At 45.1% G+C, this 20250-nt stretch overlaps 1 protein-coding gene across 1 annotated transcript in view; it reads right to left on the bottom strand.

The window, feature by feature from the left end:
• The window catches only part of rabgap1 (RAB GTPase activating protein 1), a 461466-nt gene that overhangs the window by 291701 nt on the left and 149515 nt on the right, over positions 1 to 20250 (bottom strand). Inside the window, exon 13 of the mRNA XM_084325096.1 lies at positions 6079 to 6172. Coding sequence (XP_084181222.1) covers positions 6079 to 6172 — 94 coding nt within the window. The remainder of the gene's footprint in view (positions 1 to 6078; positions 6173 to 20250) is intronic.

Raw genomic sequence — 20250 nt, 5'->3', positions numbered from 1 at the left:
AGATGGATGTATTACCAAGAATCAACTTCATCAGCTCAATGCTACCGTTACCTCCTCCAGAGGGCTACTGGAAAAGATTACAATCCTCCACATACAAATTTATTTGGAATAACAAACCACCTCGCATAAAAAGATCCACCGCACAGAGAAATAAAGCAGACGGTGGCATGGCAGTTCCAGATTTTTTACAATATTTGAAGGCTTTCACATTAAGACCATTGACAATATGGTTTGATCCCCAGGCTTTGGTATCTTGGAGAGAATTGGAAGAAAACATAGTAGCCCCACAGAGACTGAAGGACATAGCACACACTAAACTTTCAATCAAGCACTGTGAGCGGGAATTTGGCCCCATAATTACCCATGCAATCAGAACATGGCGAGAAACACACAAAAAATATCCTAACCCTCAAAAATGGCATAATCACACTCCCATATTCAATAACAATGCACTCTTAATGGGAAAACGTCCTATAAGATTCCCTATATGGGAAGAGCAAGGCATACACTCATTAGGGGATATTTTTAATAACCAGGGCTTCTGTAGTTATGGAGAAATATGCACAAAGTTTAACCTCACCGAGTCCACATGGCTTTTTTACATACAGTTACGCCTATGTTTGAGGTCTCACGGTGTTCCATTACACATACCAGTTGAACACCACAGATACCACAAATTTTTCTATGAAAGAGAAACATTGGGAGGTTTTGTATCAGGTTTTTATTATCAATTACTAACGTCCTCGTATGAAACCCTTCAACTAGACACTGTCTGGAGGAGGGATATTCCAGACCTGGAAAGTGACTTTGATTGGCAAGAAGCATGGGCAAATGTCCGTCTTACATCAAGGAACCCGGACCAAGAACCATTCATTGGATATACCGAACATTTCCATCTTAGAGGTAGCAGTCACTAGACACTGTTATGGTAAAGGTATAATTTCAATGCTATACGACTTATTTGTATCTGGTTCAGATGAATCATCTGAATCAAAACTGAATCAATGGAACGAAGACATAGAGGAGGAAATATCTTTAGAAGAATGGAGCGTGGCATGTAAAGAGGCACAGAGTCAGACAGTCAGTAGCAACCTAAAACTTATACAATATAAATGGCTGATGCGTACATATATAACTCCTGTTAAATTGCATAAGTTTAATGATAATATTCCAGATACTTGTATTAAGTGTAGTGAGGAAAGGGGGACACTGTTCCACTGCATATGGGAATGTGTGAAAGTGAAAACCTTCTGGCAAGATGTTATTGATCTGATCGATCAAATCTTATCAAAGAAGTTGCCATTGAATCCCAAGCTTTTTATTCTTGGTTTATATCCTACCACCCCACATCTACAACGCAAAGAGTTTAGATTTATAGATATGTGCATATTACAAGCAAAACGTGTAATAGCTCTTAATTGGAAAAATGTTGATGGACCAAGAATTGGTATGTGGATTAAAGAAATGGCTTCAAATATGTCAATGGAAAAGATGGTGTATATTGTTAGACGTAAACAAAACATTTTTGATAATGCCTGGGGACCATTTGTGTACTTCTTAAAGCATAATACGAATGTTGGGAACTTGCTTCAACAAGAACGGGATTAGGGGGAGTATTGTGGGACAACTCTTATCATTGTGTAAAAACGACAAGAAACACCCTTTAATGTGTAAAACATTTTGGTTGTATTATTATTTATTTATGTTTAATTTTTATTTAAATCTGTATCCTTCCTATGTGAACCTGTTTTTGAAGTTAATTATTATTTTGTGGGGTGGGGTTAGGGGAGGGAGAACGGGGTGAAAATGTTTGCTGAATACTGCTCTGCTGATATACATGTTGTAATTTGCAAACTAAAACCCAATAAATATATTGTAAAAAAAAAAAAAGGAACCCGGACCATCAACAAATCAATCTTAACTATATTCACAGGACATACTTGACTCCTATAAGACTGAACAGAATGGGCCTGAAACAAGACTCAAAATGCACCCAATGTACAAATGGAGACGAAGGGACATTTATGCACATGTATTGGGACTGCCCACCAGTTAAGGCATTCTGGAAAGATGTGACCCATCAATTATCAAAACTCGTATCTTGGAATATACCAGTACACCCCATCTGTATTACTTTTAAATGATGTTTTTGAGTTTGCAGTAAATCCACAGCTAAAGAGATTGGTCTTATCGGGTATCACAGTAGCTAAAAAACTGATCGCATCACGCTGGTTTCAACCGGAAAAAATGTGCCGGAAAGTTTGGTCTCTTACATATCTCGATGTGATATATCAAGAAATATCTACAGCAAGAATTCTGGGTCTCAACGAATCCAAAATGTCAATGTGGGTAGAAGTGGTGGAGAGAATAAAAGCTAGCTTATAATGGTGGTGTCTGTTAGGAGTGAGGGATAATGGAGGTACTATCCAAGGAGGGGTCCGGGAGGGGGGGGTTCGAGCTGGAGTGTGTAGGGTTTTAGAAAATAGGTATTAGGGGTATGTTCTATATAAACATTTATATAATTGTAATTTCGCTGGATATACACTGTATACGGTTAAAATGTTATTATAGACTTTTTTTTTTTATCTTGTTTCTGTACTTGCATGTAATTTTAACCACCTTGACTGTTAGTTTCATTATGCATTATGTGTTGAGTACTGACTTTTAATAATTTTTGTTTAGCAATAAAAAAAATAAAAAATAAAAAAAAAATGTCTTATGGAATGAATGAAAATCTGATTCAGACACTTCGGATTAAGAGTGGACAGGGTTTTGGTGGACCTGCTGCCAAAGGTAACGTCTATTCTACCGAACCCCATCATAAAACATGCCTTTGTAATGATCCCAGCGTCAGAAAACGAGTCCGCGAGGGACCCCCCCCCCCAATGGTGGCTTTGCGAATAGAACCATTCTACTATGGTCATGTTTACCTTTGACCTGGAAATAATATAGGTGTCAGGAGAGCAACCCGCACGAAATGCGCATGCTGCACAGAAAACACGTACAGTAATATCTCGCATTCCAGGAAACGAGACTGGATTATTTTAAAACGGGACAGGTTTTAGCCTGGGATTGCGAAGGAACGAAGGTATGTAGAAATAAACGGTTTGTTCCCTGTTGGAGTATAAATATTGCCTTTCAAATGAGCCATACTATTGTCTCCATAGATATAGAATATACGATGGGTCTGCAAACATCGTGAAAATGGTCAAAAACGCTGGCACCAGGGAGTAGAGTACAGATGGAAAAACAGCGTGGCAGTCAATCAGTAAATATCACGTTAACGCTAGCCATCTATTAAGGAAATATGTCAGGGTGTAATGTAATGAAAACACAACACAAGTTGGAGCATAGTCTTGAACGTTTTATTAGAATAGTATTTACTGTCTTTCAATGCATAATCCAGACATAGCCAGCATTCCAATTGTGTCCTCTATCGATTTTACCACTAGACCAGCAGCGCTTTAGTTTAGAACACGCCCTCTCATCTTAGCTTCATCTCTGAATAACACGCCCTCTCATCTTAGCTTCATCTCTGAATAACACACCCTCTCATCTTAGCTTCATCTCTGAATAACACACCCTCTCATCTTAGCTTCATCTCTGAATAACACACCCTCTCATCTTAGCTTCATCTCTGAATAACACACCCTCTCATCTTAGCTTCATCTCTGAATAACACACCCTCTCATTTTAGCTTCATCTCTGAATAACACACCCTCTCATCTTAGCTTCATCTCTGAATAACACACCCTCTCATCTTAGCTTCATCTCTGAATAACACACCCTCTCATCTTAGCTTCAACTCTGAATAACACACCCTCTCATCTTAGCTTCATCTCTGAATAACACGCCCTCTCATCTTAGCTTCATCTCTGAATAACACACCCTCTCATCTTAGCTTCATCTCTGAATAACACACCCTCTCATCTTAGCTTCATCTCTGAATAACACACCCTCTCATCTTAGCTTCATCTCTGAATAACACGCCCTCTCATCTTAGCTTCATCTCTGAATAACACACCCTCTCATCTTAGCTTCATCTCTGAATAACACACCCTCTCATCTTAGCTTCATCTCTGAATAACACACCCTCTCATCTTAGCTTCATCTCTGAATAACACACCCTCTCATCTTAGCTTCATCTCTGAATAACACACCCTCTCATCTTAGCTTCATCTCTGAATAACACACCCTCTCATCTTAGCTTCATCTCTGAATAACACACCCTCTCATCTTAGCTTCATCTCTGAATAACACGCCCTCTCATCTTAGCTTCATCTCTGAATAACACACCCTCTCATCTTAGCTTCATCTCTGAATAACACACCCTCTCATCTTAGCTTCATCTCTGAATAAAACACCCTCTCATCTTAGCTTCATCTCTGAATAACACACCCTCTCATTTTAGCTTCATCTCTGAATAACACACCCTCTCATCTTAGCTTCATCTCTGAATAACACACCCTCTCATCTTAGCTTCATCTCTGAATAACACGCCCTCTCATCTTAGCTTCATCTCTGAATAACACACCTTCTCATCTTAGATTCATCTCTGAATAACACACCCTCTCATCTTAGCTTCATCTCTGAATAAAACACCCTCTCATCTTAGCTTCATCTCTGAATAACACACCCTCTCATTTTAGCTTAATCTCTGAATAACACACCCTCTCATTTTAGCTTCATCTCTGAATAACACACCCTCTCATCTTAGCTTCATCTCTGAGTAGAAGGAGGAAAATATACTGATAAAACTGTCTGCACCCATCCTTGTCTCAATTAGCTGTGTGTGTGTGTGTGTGTGTGTGTGTGTGTGTGTGTGTGTGTGTGTGTGTGTGTGTGTGTGTGTGTGTGTGTGTGTGTGTGTGTGTGTGTATGCATGTGCCTGCATGTGTTCACCACAGATGTGACCATAGTTAGTAGACTACTTGACAGTCTTGTCTCTAATGAGGTTGGAGGCTGTTTTAATTCAATCCATCACAAGCGTTTGATTAACAGCAACTTAAAGGAAAACTCCAACATTTTGGGAAATTAGCTTATTTAACATCTTCCCTGGAGTTAGACAAGAAGATACATACATTTTTTGTCTCTGTGCGTGCATTTAGCTTTGGGAACAGTCGCTCCGTTAGCGTTGGAGTTTTCCTTTAAGATCACAAGATCACGGGGAGCTCCAGTAGCTCACCACGTACCGCGAGTGCTATTTCAGCGCCGTGGACAACCGCGCTCGCGCGGATCTGGGGCTGAGCGCGTTCGAATCCCGGACGGCAGCCGTGCCTTTCCCAGAGTGTCTTTCCCCCCATCTGAACCCTTTCAGCCTGCTTCTGTCGGTCGAACTTGACCAAGTATGAATGCGAAGAAAAAAAAAGCGATAAACGATAAAAAAAATAAAAAAGAACCAGGTGACTGGTCAAAGTTAAAAAAAAAAAAAAAAAATATCACAAGATCACAAGATCAGGATGTGGAGGCTGATCCTGCATGCTGCCATTTTATCTCTCTCTTTCTCTCTCTTTGTCTGTCCCACTCTCTCTCTTCCCCCCATCTGTTTGTTTCTCTCTCTCTCTCTCTCTCTCTCTCTCTCTCTCTCTCTCTCTCTCTCTCTCTCTCTCGCTCTCTCTCTCTGTGCTACTGAATGCGCTCAGCTGTCCCAAACATAAATTAATCCTCCTATTAGCCGTTTCCGTTGATCATAACCCTAAATCTAATTCATTCATCTCCACATTAACATCATGCCTGGGGAGGGAATGCAAGCTAAGCAATGTTTCTGTTGTGTATATCTCCAGACAGACAGGCAAACAGACAGACAGACAGACAGACAGACAGACACAGACAGACAGACAGACAGACAGACAGACAGACAGACAGACAGACAGACAGACAGAGACAGACAGACAGACAGACAGACAGACAGACAGGTAAGCAAACAGGTAAGCAAACAGAAAGTCAGACAGACACAGGGACAGACAGACAGAAAGTCAGACAGACAGACAGACAGAAAGTCAGACAGACAGACAGACAGACAGACAGACAGACAGACAGACAGACAGACAGACAAGAGTTATAGAGCAGCAGACTAACCATTTAGTCAGCAGGTCTCCCCAGGTCTCCAGAATCTTCTCTGCACACTCCTTGGACACGTCACCTGACCCACTCAGCAACGGCTCGTCATTATCTGGACACAACAAACACAGTTACATGCTTTACTTCAATCAACCAATTCAATTACACAGGTGCATACATTCATAGTTACATATGACTCAAATATTGAAGGAGTTTGACGTTAGAGCTGTGAATCTTCACTGGCCTCACGATTAAATTACGATTCAGCTGTCCACGATTCTATTCGATTCGACGATGCATCTCGATGCAGCTCAATAATATATTACATCCTCAATTTTATAATCTATATTACTGCACATGGCTACTTTTTCATCAATTAATACAAGCAGTCAGATACATTTACTTTTATTTAGAAAGTTCTTAAATCAGAATGTAAAAATAAATGTCTTTACTAGTGTTGCATGATAGATACTAGAAAGGTATCTCGATACCCAGCTGTTAAAAACGGTCTGTCAATACTCTTTTTATTAGTATCAGTAACAGAAAGAAGCATTTTATATAAAAGTATTCTGTACTTCTGTATGACAACTAATAAAGAAACTTGAGCTTGAGTATCAGTATCAATACTTTTAGAATAGCCTGATGCTGTATTTTCTATGAGTTGAGTGGATGCATGACGAGAGCACTAGCTTTAATAATACTAATAATAATATATTTGATTTGTAGGGTGCTTCATAGTTAAAGGTCATGTGTCTTATAAATTGCCTTTTCCAGTGTTTAGCATTGTTTTCTAGCAATGGGGGTTTGTATCAATGGGGTCTGTGTCTCTAATTCTCATTTTGGCGGATTGCTCCAATTCATTTGAGACAATATCCTCCCCCAGTGAACTAAGACATTCTGATTTGACTGTTTTGCTGATGTGAATAAGGCACTGATCTGCATAACTAACGCCCCCTCTATGGTTGTGGCGCAACCATTCGCTCAACAACAGAGCGAGTGGAAATACTGACACTTCCTCAAACGGGTTGCGCGGGTGCCGACAGAGACAGCATAGAACGAGCGAGAGAGAGATAGAGAGAGAGAGATAGAGGGAGAGAGAGATAGGGACACGCATTTACACACAACCTCCCGACTGTGCGCACGGGGCAGGAGCTTCTCTCACACACACGGAGCACACACACACGGAGCATTTACACACAACCTCCCGACTGTGTGCACAGGGCAGGAGCTTCTCTCACACACACAGAGCACACACACACGGAGCATTTACACACAACCTCCCGACTGTGCGCGCATGAGAGAAGCTCCTGCCCCGTGCGCGCGGTCGGGAAGTTGTGTGTAAATGCGTGTCCCTCTCTCTCTCTCTATGTCTCTCTCTCACCTTCTCTCTCTCGCTCTCCCTCTCTTATCTCTCTATCTCTCTCTCTCCCTCGCAGTCGGGAGCACTCGCATATCACTGTCAAAATATCTTAGCGCACGCTCCCACGCTCGCGCCCATATTCTGATCCATGCAATAATTCACAGGGGGATATATTGTCATTTGAAACAAGTTACCAATGCATTGTCCCGTGGGATTATGCCCCCTGCGGCGAAATTAATTAGTATCCCCCTCAATCTCTCTATATCTCTCTCTGTCTGCCAGTGCAGACTGTGGGTGACTGTCACTCAAAGCGCTTATGGGCGGAGCCCAGCCCAAAACAGCTTGAAATCTTTAAGTGGAAAAATGCTGCTTTAGAGTACTTGATTAGAAATACAAAACAATGAATTTTTTGGAAAAAAACTTTACAGATGTGTTCCATAGACTCACAGGAATTGTGTAAAGTTGCCCAAATAGTGAAAGGAATAGCAAGACATTTAATAATCGATTATGTTCCGTCACTGCATTGATGCAGAATCGTCCACGTCCGCATCGCGATGCATTTTAGAATCGAGACATTTCCACACCACTATTTGACGTGGTTTAAAGGAACATTCCACCAAAAAAATTTGGAATAAACCAACCCCTAAAGTCATCAAACCTAACAACTACGGTTGGGTATCACAAACCGAGTACCAAATGGCACAGGTTCCAACATGGTTGATATACGACCCGGACATAATCATGTACGGCACTGAAACAAGGCTCCGAAATCACGAGGATCCAGTCACAGCCAGGAAAGTCCTCAAGTCCTCTGAATCCAACGGCTAACACAGCTCTTTTTGCTAGCAGTTTCCATGGCTAAACGTTAAGCACAATAAGGAAACCAAACAAATAAAAGTCACATATGAATGAATGATGTAAGCAGTGTGGTACAACCATGTGTTCTGGTCAGAGAGAGGTCAGAGGCAGGTCAGAGAGAGGTCAGAGAGAGGTCAGAGAGAGGTCAGAGAGAGGTCAGAGAGGTCAGAGAGGTCAGAGAGAGGTCAGAGAGAGGTCAGAGGCTGGTCAGAGAGAGGTCAGAGAGAGGTCAGAGACAGGTCAGAGGCAGGTCAGAGAGGTCAGAGAGAGGTCAGAGAGAGGTCAGAGCCAGGTCAGAGAGAGGTCAGAGAGAGGTCAGAGAGAGGTCAGAGGCAGGTCAGAGAGAGGTCAGAGAGAGGTCAGAGAGAGGTCAGAGGCAGGTCAGAGAGAGGTCAGAGAGAGGTCAGAGGCAGGTCAGAGAGAGGTCAGAGAGAGGTCAGAGAGGTCAGAGAGAGGTCAGAGAGAGGTCAGAGAGAGGTCAGAGAGAGGTCAGAGGCAGGTCAGAGAGAGGTCAGAGAGAGGTCAGAGAGGTCAGAGCCAAGTCAGAGGCAGGTCAGAGAGAGGTCAGAGAGAGGTCAGAGAGAGGTCAGAGAGAGGTCAGAGAGGTCAGAGAGAGGTCAGAGAGAGGTCAGAGAGGTCAGAGAGAGGTCAGAGAGAGGTCAGAGAGAGGTCAGAGAGGTCAGAGAGAGGTCAGAGAGAGGTCAGAGCCAAGTCAGAGGCAGGTCAGAGAGAGGTCAGAGAGGTCAGAGAGAGGTCAGAGAGAGGTCAGAGAGGTCAGAGCCAGGTCAGAGAGAGGTCAGAGAGGTCAGAGAGAGGTCAGAGAGGTCAGAGGCTGGTCAGAGAGAGGTCAGAGAGAGGTCAGAGAGAGGTCAGAGAGGTCAGAGAGAGGTCAGAGAGGTCAGAGGCTGGTCAGAGAGAGGTCAGAGACAGGTCAGAGACAGGTCAGAGACAGGTCAGAGAGAGGTCAAAGAGGTCAGAGCCAGGTCAGAGAGAGGTCAGAGAGAGGTCAGAGAGAGGTCAGAGAGGTCAGAGAGGTCAGAGAGGTCAGAGAGAGGTCAGAGAGGTCAGAGCCAAGTCAGAGGCTGGTCAGAGAGGTCAGAGAGGTCAGAGGCAGGTCAGAGAGAGGTCAGAGACAGGTCAGAGAGAGGTCAGAGAGAGGTCAGAGAGAGGTCAGAGAGGTCAGAGAGAGGTCAGAGCCAGGTCAGAGGCAGGTCAGAGAGAGGTCAGAGGCAGGTCAGAGCCAAGTCAGAGAGAGGTCAGAGAGAGGTCAGAGAGGTCAGAGAGAGGTCAGAGCCAAGTCAGAGAGAGGTCAGAGAGAGGTCAGAGAGGTCAGAGAGAGGTCAGAGAGAGGTCAGAGAGGTCAGAGAGAGGTCAGAGAGAGGTCAGAGAGAGGTCAGAGAGAGGTCAGAGAGGTCAGAGAGAGGTCAGAGAGAGGTCAGAGGCAGGTCAGAGAGAGGTCAGAGCCAAGTCAGAGAGGTCAGAGAGGTCAGAGAGAGGTCAGAGAGAGGTCAGAGACAGGTCAGAGACAGGTCAGAGAGGTCAGAGAGAGGTCAGAGAGGTCAGAGAGAGGTCAGAGAGGTCAGAGGCAAGTCAGAGAGAGGTCAGAGAGTGGTCAGAGAGGTCAGAGAGAGGTCAGAGAGAGGTCAGAGAGAGGTCAGAGGGAACACAGTGAGAGTCATGAGTCGTGAGTCGTCTTGGGTGTCGTTTGAATGTTTTCTTCTTTTGTTTTATAAATACCATGCAAACACAGACTCAGACTGGTAAACGGGAAAGGAAAACAGTTCATTTTCACCATAGTCCGAATAAAAAATAACTGGGGCTTGTAAAATGATGACAGCATGGGAGAGGTCAATGGGTGATGTGTACCCCTCTTTTAAGGGACCAAAAGTAATTGGACAAACTACATTTACATTTAGTCATTTAGCTGACGCTTTTATCCAAAGCGACTTACAAGTTCTGTACGACAAGTCATCAGGAAGGATACAACTCTATCAGCTGAGTAACAATGTTCATCAAAGTGTTGAGTGCTACAGTGTAAGTTGGTTTATTAGGACCAATGAGTTCTGAAGCGTTTGGCTGAATATGAGCAGATAATATTTTGCCCAAAACACTTCATCCTGCTACTTTTCTGGCAGTCACAACCTCAATACAAGAGAACCTGTTCCAGCCATACATGCCCACGCCATATCACTACCACCACCATGCTTCACTGATGAGGCGGTATGCTTTGGATCATGAGCAGTTCCTTTCCTTCTCCATATTCTTCTCTTCCCATCATTCTGGTACAAGTTGATCTTTGTCTCATCTGTCCATAGGATGTTGTTTCAGAACTGTGCAGGCTTTTTTAGATGTTTTTTTTTTTTGCAAAACTCTAATATAATAACTTCCTGTTTTTGAGGCTCACAAATGGTGGTGAACCCTCTGTATTCTCTCTGGTGAAGTCTTCTCTTGATTGTTGACTTTGACACAGATACGCCTTGATCTGGCCAACTGTTGTGAAGGGGTTTTTCTTCATCAAAGAAAAAAATCTTCTATCATCCACAATAGTTGTTTTCCATGGTCTTCCAGGTATTTTGGTGTTGCTGAGCTCACCAGTGAATTGTTTCTTTTTAAGAATGTAACTAACAGTTGATATTAGGGCTGTAACGGTACACTAAAACCACGGTTCGGTACGCACCTCGGTTTTGAAGTCACAGTTCGGTACGGGTTTTCGGTACAGTGGGGGAAAGTGTGGCTTTCCATGTTCCACTCAGGGGTGATGTAGTGTGCAGTAACTAATTGTACTTGTAGGGCTGTCAACGAATATTCTATATTGAAATTAATAATCGACTTGTAAAAAAAAAAAAAACTATTATTATTATTATTATTATTATATTAGATTGTGAAAAAAACAGCCCCCGGTGGGTGGTCGCTAGTGGTTAACATACCGTTGTATTCGTTCAGTAAACAGCCGTTCGGTACGGTACACACTGAAACGGTTCGGTACGGATACGTGTACCTTTACACCCCTAGTTGATATGGCCATACGTAATGTTTTTGCCATCTCTCCAAATATTTTTATAAATCTAAAAAGTTTATTTTGTTCCCTGTTTTTCAGCATTTCGCTACAGGCATGGATATATTGTATGTAATAGGGGTGCACGATATTGATTTTTTGACCCCGATATCGATACAGACTTTCTGCTCCTCAAGGTCGATATCGATACCAATAACCGATAATATATATATATTTATTGTATTATTATTATTTAAAAAATGTGTATTCCTGTAGTTTTGACCTAACCAGATTTATCATGACATGAGCGTTACTACTATGCACAAAACAAAGCCAAGACAACAGTTTTGACTCTTCAAAATAAAGTTACCATATTTATTTTTCCAAATAAATATAATTTGAATCACAAAATTCACAATCCGTCAATAACTTGTAAACATAACACTGCAAAATGTAAACATTTGCCAATTGCCATAGTGAGGTTCATCACTCAGTGATGTACAAATAAAATAAAGGCCTCTAGAACTGTTGCAAATCTTTGCATAAGCCTGGGTTTCAAATTCAATACTGGCAGGTAAAATCGGACAGTCAGATATGTCTCTATGTAAACAAAGTATACAAACTGAAAAAGTGCATTCCTTATTATAGCCAATTTGCACATTTATGGATTGTGCCAAATCTCATCTTTCAAATGCCCGAGTTCAATTTGGATTTAGTATCACCAGGCGTACATAAGAACAGATAATGAAATCTACTGTATGTACAGTAGGTTTCTTATTCTTGCCAGAGTGCCGCCATTTTGAAAGTGATTTCAAATCTGATTGTTGCTAAATGCCCAAAATAGGGGAGACAAACTAACTGTGCTCCAATATATGCCAATAACGTTCAGTTTTGTGGTATATCATCCAGAGTAATAAGATATTAAAAAAATTCATACAGAACCCATTTGCTTTTTTTTACCTAGAGGCCTCTGGGAAGTGTATTTTTGAAAAGCTCTGGATGTCCTCTTTAAAATGCTGTCAAAAAAACTACAATTACCGATGGTAAATTTTTCAAAATGGCGGACTTTCGCAATCACAACAACAGAAAAATTAAAACTAAAATATATCTAATAACACTTTAACCTATTGGTAAACTAACATATTGTTGATGATAATAGACATCATAACTGCTGTTGTGACATGGTTATGATGTTTATACTTGAATACGCATAAAAAAAACTAAAAAAAAACGATAATTTTGCCAGTCTGCAGAGCTTGATTTATGACGTGATGTCATTTGCGGTCCGCCGCAGGCTAAAGAGGTTAAAAGGCCACTTCGCAGATTTTCAACCTTAATCGCTTTATTGTGAGGACATGTGATAAACGGACATAACACCTACCAACGTGTTCTTTGTCTTGAGGCTCAGCCACAGACCTCTAGTGAACTACAGACACTAGTCACCTAACAAAAGGGCAGATCTCTAGTGAACTACAGACACTAGTCACCTGACAACAGACACTAGTCACCTGACAAGAGGACAGACCTCTAGTGAACTGCATACACTAGTCACCTGACAACAAACATTAGTCACCTGTCAAGAGGGCAGATCTCTAATGAACTACAGACACTAGTCACCTGGCAGATCTCTAATGAACTACAGACACTAGTCATCTGGCAGATCTCTAGTGAACTACAGACACTATAGTCACCTGGCAGATCTCTAGTGAACTACAGACACTAGTCACCTGGCAGATTTCTAGTGAACTACAGACACTAGTCACCTGGCAGATCTCTAGTGAACTACAGACACTAGTCACCTGGCAGATCTCTAGTGAACTACAGACACTAGTCACCTGGCAGATCTCTAGTGAACTACAGACACTAGTTAGATGGCAGACCTCTAGTGAACTACAGACAATAGTTAGATGGCAGACCTCTAGTGAACTACAGACACTAGTTAGATGGCAGACCTCTAGTGAACTACAGACACTAGTCACCTGACAAGAGGCAGATCTCTAGTGAACTACAGACACTAGTTAGATGGCAGATCTCTAGTGAACTACAGACACTAGTCACCTGGCAGATCTCTAGTGAACTACAGACAATAGTTAGATGGCAGACCTCTAGTGAACTACAGACACTAGTTAGATGGCAGACCTCTAGTGAACTACAGACACTAGTTAGATGGCAGACCTCTAGTGAACTACAGACACTAGTCACCTGACAAGAGGCAGACCTCTAGTGAACTGCAGACACTAGTCACCTGGCAGATGGCAGATATCTAGTGAACTACAGACACTAGTTAGATGGCAGATATCTAGTGAACTACAGACTCACCTGGCAGATCTCTAGTGAACTACAGACACTAGTTAGATGGCAGATATCTAGTGAACTACAGACTCTAGTCACCTGACAAGAGGCAGATCTCTAGTGAACTACAGACACTAGTTAGATGGCAGATATCTAGTGAACTACAGACTCTAGTCACCTGGCAGATCTCTAGTGAACTACAGACACTAGTTAGATGGCAGATCTCTAGTGAACTACAGACACTAGTTAGATGGCAGATATCTAGTGAACTACAGACTCACCTGGCAGATCTCTAGTGAACTACAGACACTAGTTAGATGGCAGATATCTAGTGAACTACAGACTCTAGTCACCTGACAAGAGGCAGATCTCTAGTGAACTACGGACACTAGTTAGATGGCAGATATCTAGTGAACTACAGACTCTAGTCACCTGGCAGATGGCAGATATCTAGTGAACTACAGACTCTAGTCACCTGACAAGAGGCAGATCTCTAGTGAACTACAGACACTAGTTAGATGGCAGATATCTAGTGAACTATAGACACTCGTTAGATGGCAGACCTCTAGTGATCTACAGACACTATTCACCTGGCAGATGGCAGATATAATGAACTATTCAAATGGAGAAATAAGAAAGTGTCTTCAGCAGCAAAATATTTTATTTTAGAGTTAATGAGTTTGAATCTCGCCACCAGTGATGTCATCAGAAGACACTGAATCCTTGTGTTGTGTTAATTACATGGCAATGAAAGTTGTATGACTGACTATCACATGTCCTCCTCACAACAGAACAATAGCATTCATGTTATCTGCAAAATTCCTCTTTAAGTATACAACCAGATATCTAAAAAACAAAACAATAATTGTTGTGAAGGATCAGATTAAACCGAATATATATATTTATTTATATATATATATTTAATTGTATTTGTATATCGTTTGATATCCCCTGTATATTCCTTGTACAATATGCACTGAATATCCCTTTAGTCTACTAAACAGCCCATAATAGTTTCATTCTACCATTGGACGAGAACCTGGCGCCAGGTTGCCATACCCCTAGGTCCAAGTTCAATCGTGCCGCCTAACATGTCGTGGCAAGCCCCGGTTCCGCGCAGGAATATGTCGGGCGAAATACGAATGGTACTATTTGTTCATAGCGCATATATATATGGCGCAAGTAAAGTAGAACTTTCTTTTTAGTCCAGTTCTTTACCCTCCAACAGAGTGACAGACGCAAAGCCTCCCCACGACGCACGTGTGGTGTAGTAAGGCCTACTTGGCCCCAGAATAGGCATTGAGATATCGTGTAGATTAATAGTTGAATAGTCATAGTTTGGCACTATACCGTCGAGTTGGACGTATTCTATTAAGCTAATAATAGTCTATTTATGTATGGTGCATCGTTCGGTTAGAGTTCTAAAGTTATCAGTACCCCCATCGTTCCTGACGTTATCTGGACGCTTAACCAGGCTGGGCAGACCCCTAGTGGTGCTTGCATCCGAGGAGCTCCGGGCCAGGGCGACTGGACCTGTATATTGGATTACTCTACCCGGACGACGGCGAGCCTTCCACGGCTTGGATTATGCTTTGGGTGCTTTGATTATTCCATGGATAAAGGCCAACACTGCGGAGTGTTGGAACTACCCCCCGGAGAGGACTCCAGGTGAGACGGCGCTCTACACCAGTGAGGTCGCCTCACGTCTCTCCGTTGTGGACCGGCAGCTACCGTCCACAGAGGGTCCAGCTGTATTCGTCTGCGGACCGAGGTTCTGTGGGCACCGTGTTCAAGACTTTGAATTCTCCCAAGAAACCGTCGGCCAGATGGGATACCGCCAGCGGCTTCTCTAACCCCCCCCTCCTACTGTCTTACAACCAGCGGGACCCCCCCCCCCCCTTAGTGTATCCAGCTATAATCATTTAAGTACCATCGCTATCGTTTCCTAAATATTCCAGGTTGTATACTTACTCCCTGCGTAACCAGAGATTGGACATTCAATGTTGATTTACCTACGAATACTCATTTGCCATACAAGAGCATATTTCAAATCATAAATGTAATTAAGTGAATGTTGTATATACCTTTTGCTATATTAAACCTTCGATTTGGTACATTTGTGTGGATTCGTTTCATCAGGTGGGAAAGTGTTCATCATACTTATATCATGTACTGGATGGCCAGAAGTTAAAGTACAAGAGGTAGTGGTATTAAATACCATATCTAACAATACAGTCAGGGAATTGTACCCCTCAGTTACAATTGGTCCTTCGAGCCGGATGGTAACTAGTGTAATATTAATATAGTGTTATTAATATTGAAATGGCCTATGATGAACACTCCACGAAACGATCCTCCTAACCTAGAACGCCCGCGGCGCAGACGACAGACACCTCAGTACTTAGAGGCTTACACTGTCAGTCAACTACCTAGCCTTCGACAAACGGTAAACGCGGTAAAAGTAGAAAGTAAAATTATGTCTGACCTTAACGACCAGGTTTCCCCGACCACAGAGGCCCTAGTAGGTCCTAATGTAACTGACCAAGCTCACGGTGGGGACCAGGAGGGAGCGGACATGCCTTTACCCCCCGCCACTACCCAAGAAGTAGTCCCCGACCAGCCCCGGGAGGAAGACAACCCTACAGAGAGAGAACTCTGCACGGAAGAAGAGGAGGAGAGCGCCGAGGAAATAGAGCTCCAGGACTCCCCAATGAGTACCCCCAGAAGCGGCTCACGCAGGAGCGGCTCACCTCCACAACCGCCTTCCCCCAGCGAAGCGGAGAGGATGCTACAACAGGCGTTCCTCGTCAGCCTGACAGCCTCTACCGAACGCGATCGACTTCAGGGTGAACGCGACCGTCTCCAAGCACAACAACGGAGCGAAGAAGAGCGCACACGCCTGGAGATGAGACGCCTTCAGACAGAAGAGAATATGGCAAGAGACCGGGCCGACGCCCAGCGCGCCGCTGCCGGTGCCCAAAGAGAAGCAGATCTCACCAAGCGCGAAGTCGAGCGCGACAAGTTACAAGCGCAGCTAATGGAGCAGCTGATCCGCAAGGCAACACCCTCTCCCTCCGCCAGGGGTTCAAGGAACTCGTCGAGACAACAGTCAAGGGCAGCGTCTCCTCAACGAGCAAGCGACCCTGAACTTGACCAACAGACCGAGCCTATACCCCCCGCAGACCCCCTTCACAGACCGGTCCAAGCGAGACCCAGCTACAAGGAAGGAGCGGCATACACTGCGGAGAAGCTAAATAAACGATTACAGGATCTGGAAGAACTGATAGAGGAAGAAGAGGGAGAGGAGGAGAACCAAGCCCGACGACAGCACAGTACTCCACCGGACCAGGAGGTCCCATACAGTCCAGGCTATACCCCCGCGGCGCTGCGCTACAGACCCCCGACTCTATTCACGGGTGAGCACGACGCACGACCAGCCCCGAGGAATAGCACCTGGACCAGTGGGCCATGGTACCCTGTCAGTACCAGCCCACAGCGAGGCGCAAGAGGGGACTCGCCCAGGAGGTCTCTCCCCCAACGCTCGCCGATGTATCAGCCATCCACGGCGTCATACATTGCCACGCCGTCATTCCCAGACTTCGCCTATGAGAGTCGAGCACAGTACACGGAGCTCCGGATGTGCTTAGAGACAATGATGGTGGATGTCGCTGATGAACGCCACAAGTATGCAATATTACTGAAGCACCTGAAAGTACCGCGAGCGCACAATATAGCGCTAGCCTATGCCACCTCTTCGACACCATACACAGCGGCCCTAGCGGCGCTGGACCAGAGATATGGACGTATATGGGATTACGTAATCCAAGAGATAAGGCATATTGATCGCCTACCCCCAGCCACAGACAATCGCTCACTAGACGACCTGTCAATCAAAGTGCAGTCCCTGGTAGGGATGCTGGGAGCGCAACGGGAGAAGGGCATGCATGAGCTATACGCCAACTCTAACGTCGAGAGGATTTTGGAGAAGCTGCCACCCGCAAGACAGGAGCGCTTTAGGCGGCAGAGAGATTACCGGGATCCCAACGGCCCCGAGCCATCCCTCCTTGATCTAGCCGACTTCCTGGCAAGAGAGGTCAGCAGCTTACGACTAGATACATTCGGGCGGAGCACGCCAAGCTCCAGAGAGGGACCCAGGAGAATAAATGATGGAAGAAGATCGGTGACTGTCATGCACCAATCAGAGTCAGTACCGAGCAGTAAGAGTCACAGCACCCCCTCGAGAAAAGAGAAGTGGAAGATAGCGTGTCCCTACTGTGAGAAAGAACACTGGCTGTCACAATGTGACCTATTCACAAAGATGAATGCAGAAGAAGTGAGTCAATGGATAAAGTCCAACCGGCGCTGTTATCGATGTGCGCGGCCCCACATGGCAGCCGAATGCCGCCTAAAGAAAAGGTGCAGCCGGTGCGATGGAGCCCATCTAGATATACTACACGATAGTAACAGAAGACAGCCTCCACCTGCACCACGGAGCGGCACCAAGGCAAGTGTCATGTACATTGACCCCGCCAGCAGCAGCGGCGCCCAAGTGCTCTTAAAGGTAGTCCGTGTGACATTGAGCTACCAAGATAAAGTCATGGACACTTACGCCGTCCTTGACGACGGGTCAGAGAAGACCCTTCTGCTCGGGTCCGCTGCGGCCCAGCTGGGACTGCGGGGGAGCAAGAACGAAATGACGATTCGGACAATAAGAAGAGATTTAAAGACGATAAAGGGCGAGAATGTCTCCTTCACTATCGCAGCAAACGGGCAGCCAGAGCGACGGTACAAGATTACAAATGCTTTCACCAGCCAAGAAATAGGACTATCGCAGTACACCTACCCTGTCACCAAGTTGATGGATAAATATGTGCACCTGCGCCAATTACCTATCCCGCTCATAGACGGCGCTACCCCGACCCTGCTGATAGGCTCCGACCATGCAGAACTCATAGTCCCGATTGACCGGGTCCATACAGGCCCCCGAGGCTGTCCTGCAGCAGTCGAGACCCGCCTAGGGTGGACCCTACAAGGCCCCCTCGCTAAATCTCTCAACCGAACAGCAGCCACTAGCTGCCTCCACTCCAGAACGACAGAAGAAGACACCACTCTCCTGCAGCATGTCGAGAGGCTATGGACCCTAGACACAATGCCCTTTAAGAACGAAAAGAAAGATATTCGCTCTAAAGAAGACATTTACGCCATCAACCTACTCGAGCAGGGGACAAAGAGAGTCACAGTCGGCGGAGTGATGAGATACGCAACTCCACTCCTGAGGCGAGAGGGAATGCCCACCTTTCACGCAAAGAAAGACGCCACGGAGCGCTATCTATTGAACGCGGAGTGGCGCCTAGCCAAAGACCCCGCTCAAGAGAGTGTGTACCGCACTGAGATTGAGAAGCTAATCACAGCGGGACACGTAACAAAGATTGACATTAAAGAGGCCGATCAGACGACCGAATCATGGTACGTGCCGCATCACAAGGTCCATCACAACGGCAAGGATCGCATTGTGTTTAACTGCAGCTACCAGATCGGATCCCAAAATCTGAATAAAGAGCTCTTGCCCGGCCCCACACTCGGCCCCTCCCTACTAGGCGTGCTACTGCGCTTCCGCCAGGACAAGGTGGCTATCAGCGGGGATATCAAAGGGATGTTCTTGCAGGTGAGACTAGTAGAGAAGGACAAGCCTCTGCTACGGTTCCTATGGAGAGAGAGGATCGGAGATGAGAACCCAGCCATCTACCAGTGGGAAGTACTCCCCTTCGGAACCACATGCAGCCCGTGCTGTGCTACATTCGCACTACAGAAACACGTCACAGAGGACCCAGCAGCAGATGAAGAGGTCCAACACAGTGTGAAGAACAGTTTCTACGTGGACAACTGTTTACAAAGCGTTTCGACTCAAGAAGAAGCCGAGGCTCTCCTAATCAAGTTACGCGCCTCCCTGATCAAAGGCGGCTTTGATCTCAGGCAGTGGGCCAGCAGTGACCTGCACGTATTGCGCAGCCTCTCCCCCGCGGACAAGGCTGCCAGCAGCGAGACCTGGATGGCGACAATCCCGGGAGAAGCCCAAGAAATGACACTAGGACTAGTCTGGCGCTTCAAAACAGACTCGCTCCACTATAGACACAAACCCTTGTCTCCAGAGCAGGGAAGGTCGACGGCGATACCGACCACCAGACGGAGTGTGTACAGAACACTCGCCAGACAATATGACCCGTTGGGATGTATTCTACCTTACACCACCAGGGCAAAGATGATTGTACAAGCACTATGGGACAAGGACCAGGGCTGGGACGACCCAATACCCGCACACCTTGCCTCAACATGGAGAGAGTGGGAGACGGAACTCCGCTCACTCCCAGGCGTCAATATACGCCGCAGCTACTTCCCATCCACAGTGAGGCCAGAGACATGCGAGACTGATCTACACGTCTTCAGCGACGCCTCCGAAGTAGCCTACGGATCGGTGGCCTACCTGCGTGCCCAAGAGAAGGGAGGAAAGATACACACTGCTTTCATCCTGGCTCGCTCAAGAATAGCCCCCCGAAAGCAACAATCTATCCCACGTCTAGAGCTCTGCGCAGCCCTAGCAGGAGCGCACCTAGCCACGTTAATCCAACGTGAACTCACCATTCCGGTGCACAGAACAATCTTGTGGTCAGATTCCACGACAGTACTC

Source organism: Notolepis coatsorum (genome assembly GCF_963971535.1).
Source record: "Notolepis coatsorum genome assembly, chromosome: 11".
Taxonomy (NCBI): domain Eukaryota; kingdom Metazoa; phylum Chordata; class Actinopteri; order Aulopiformes; family Paralepididae; genus Notolepis; species Notolepis coatsorum.
Note: the sequence above shows the minus strand (reverse complement) of the source record. Positions and strands in the feature narration are given on the sequence as shown.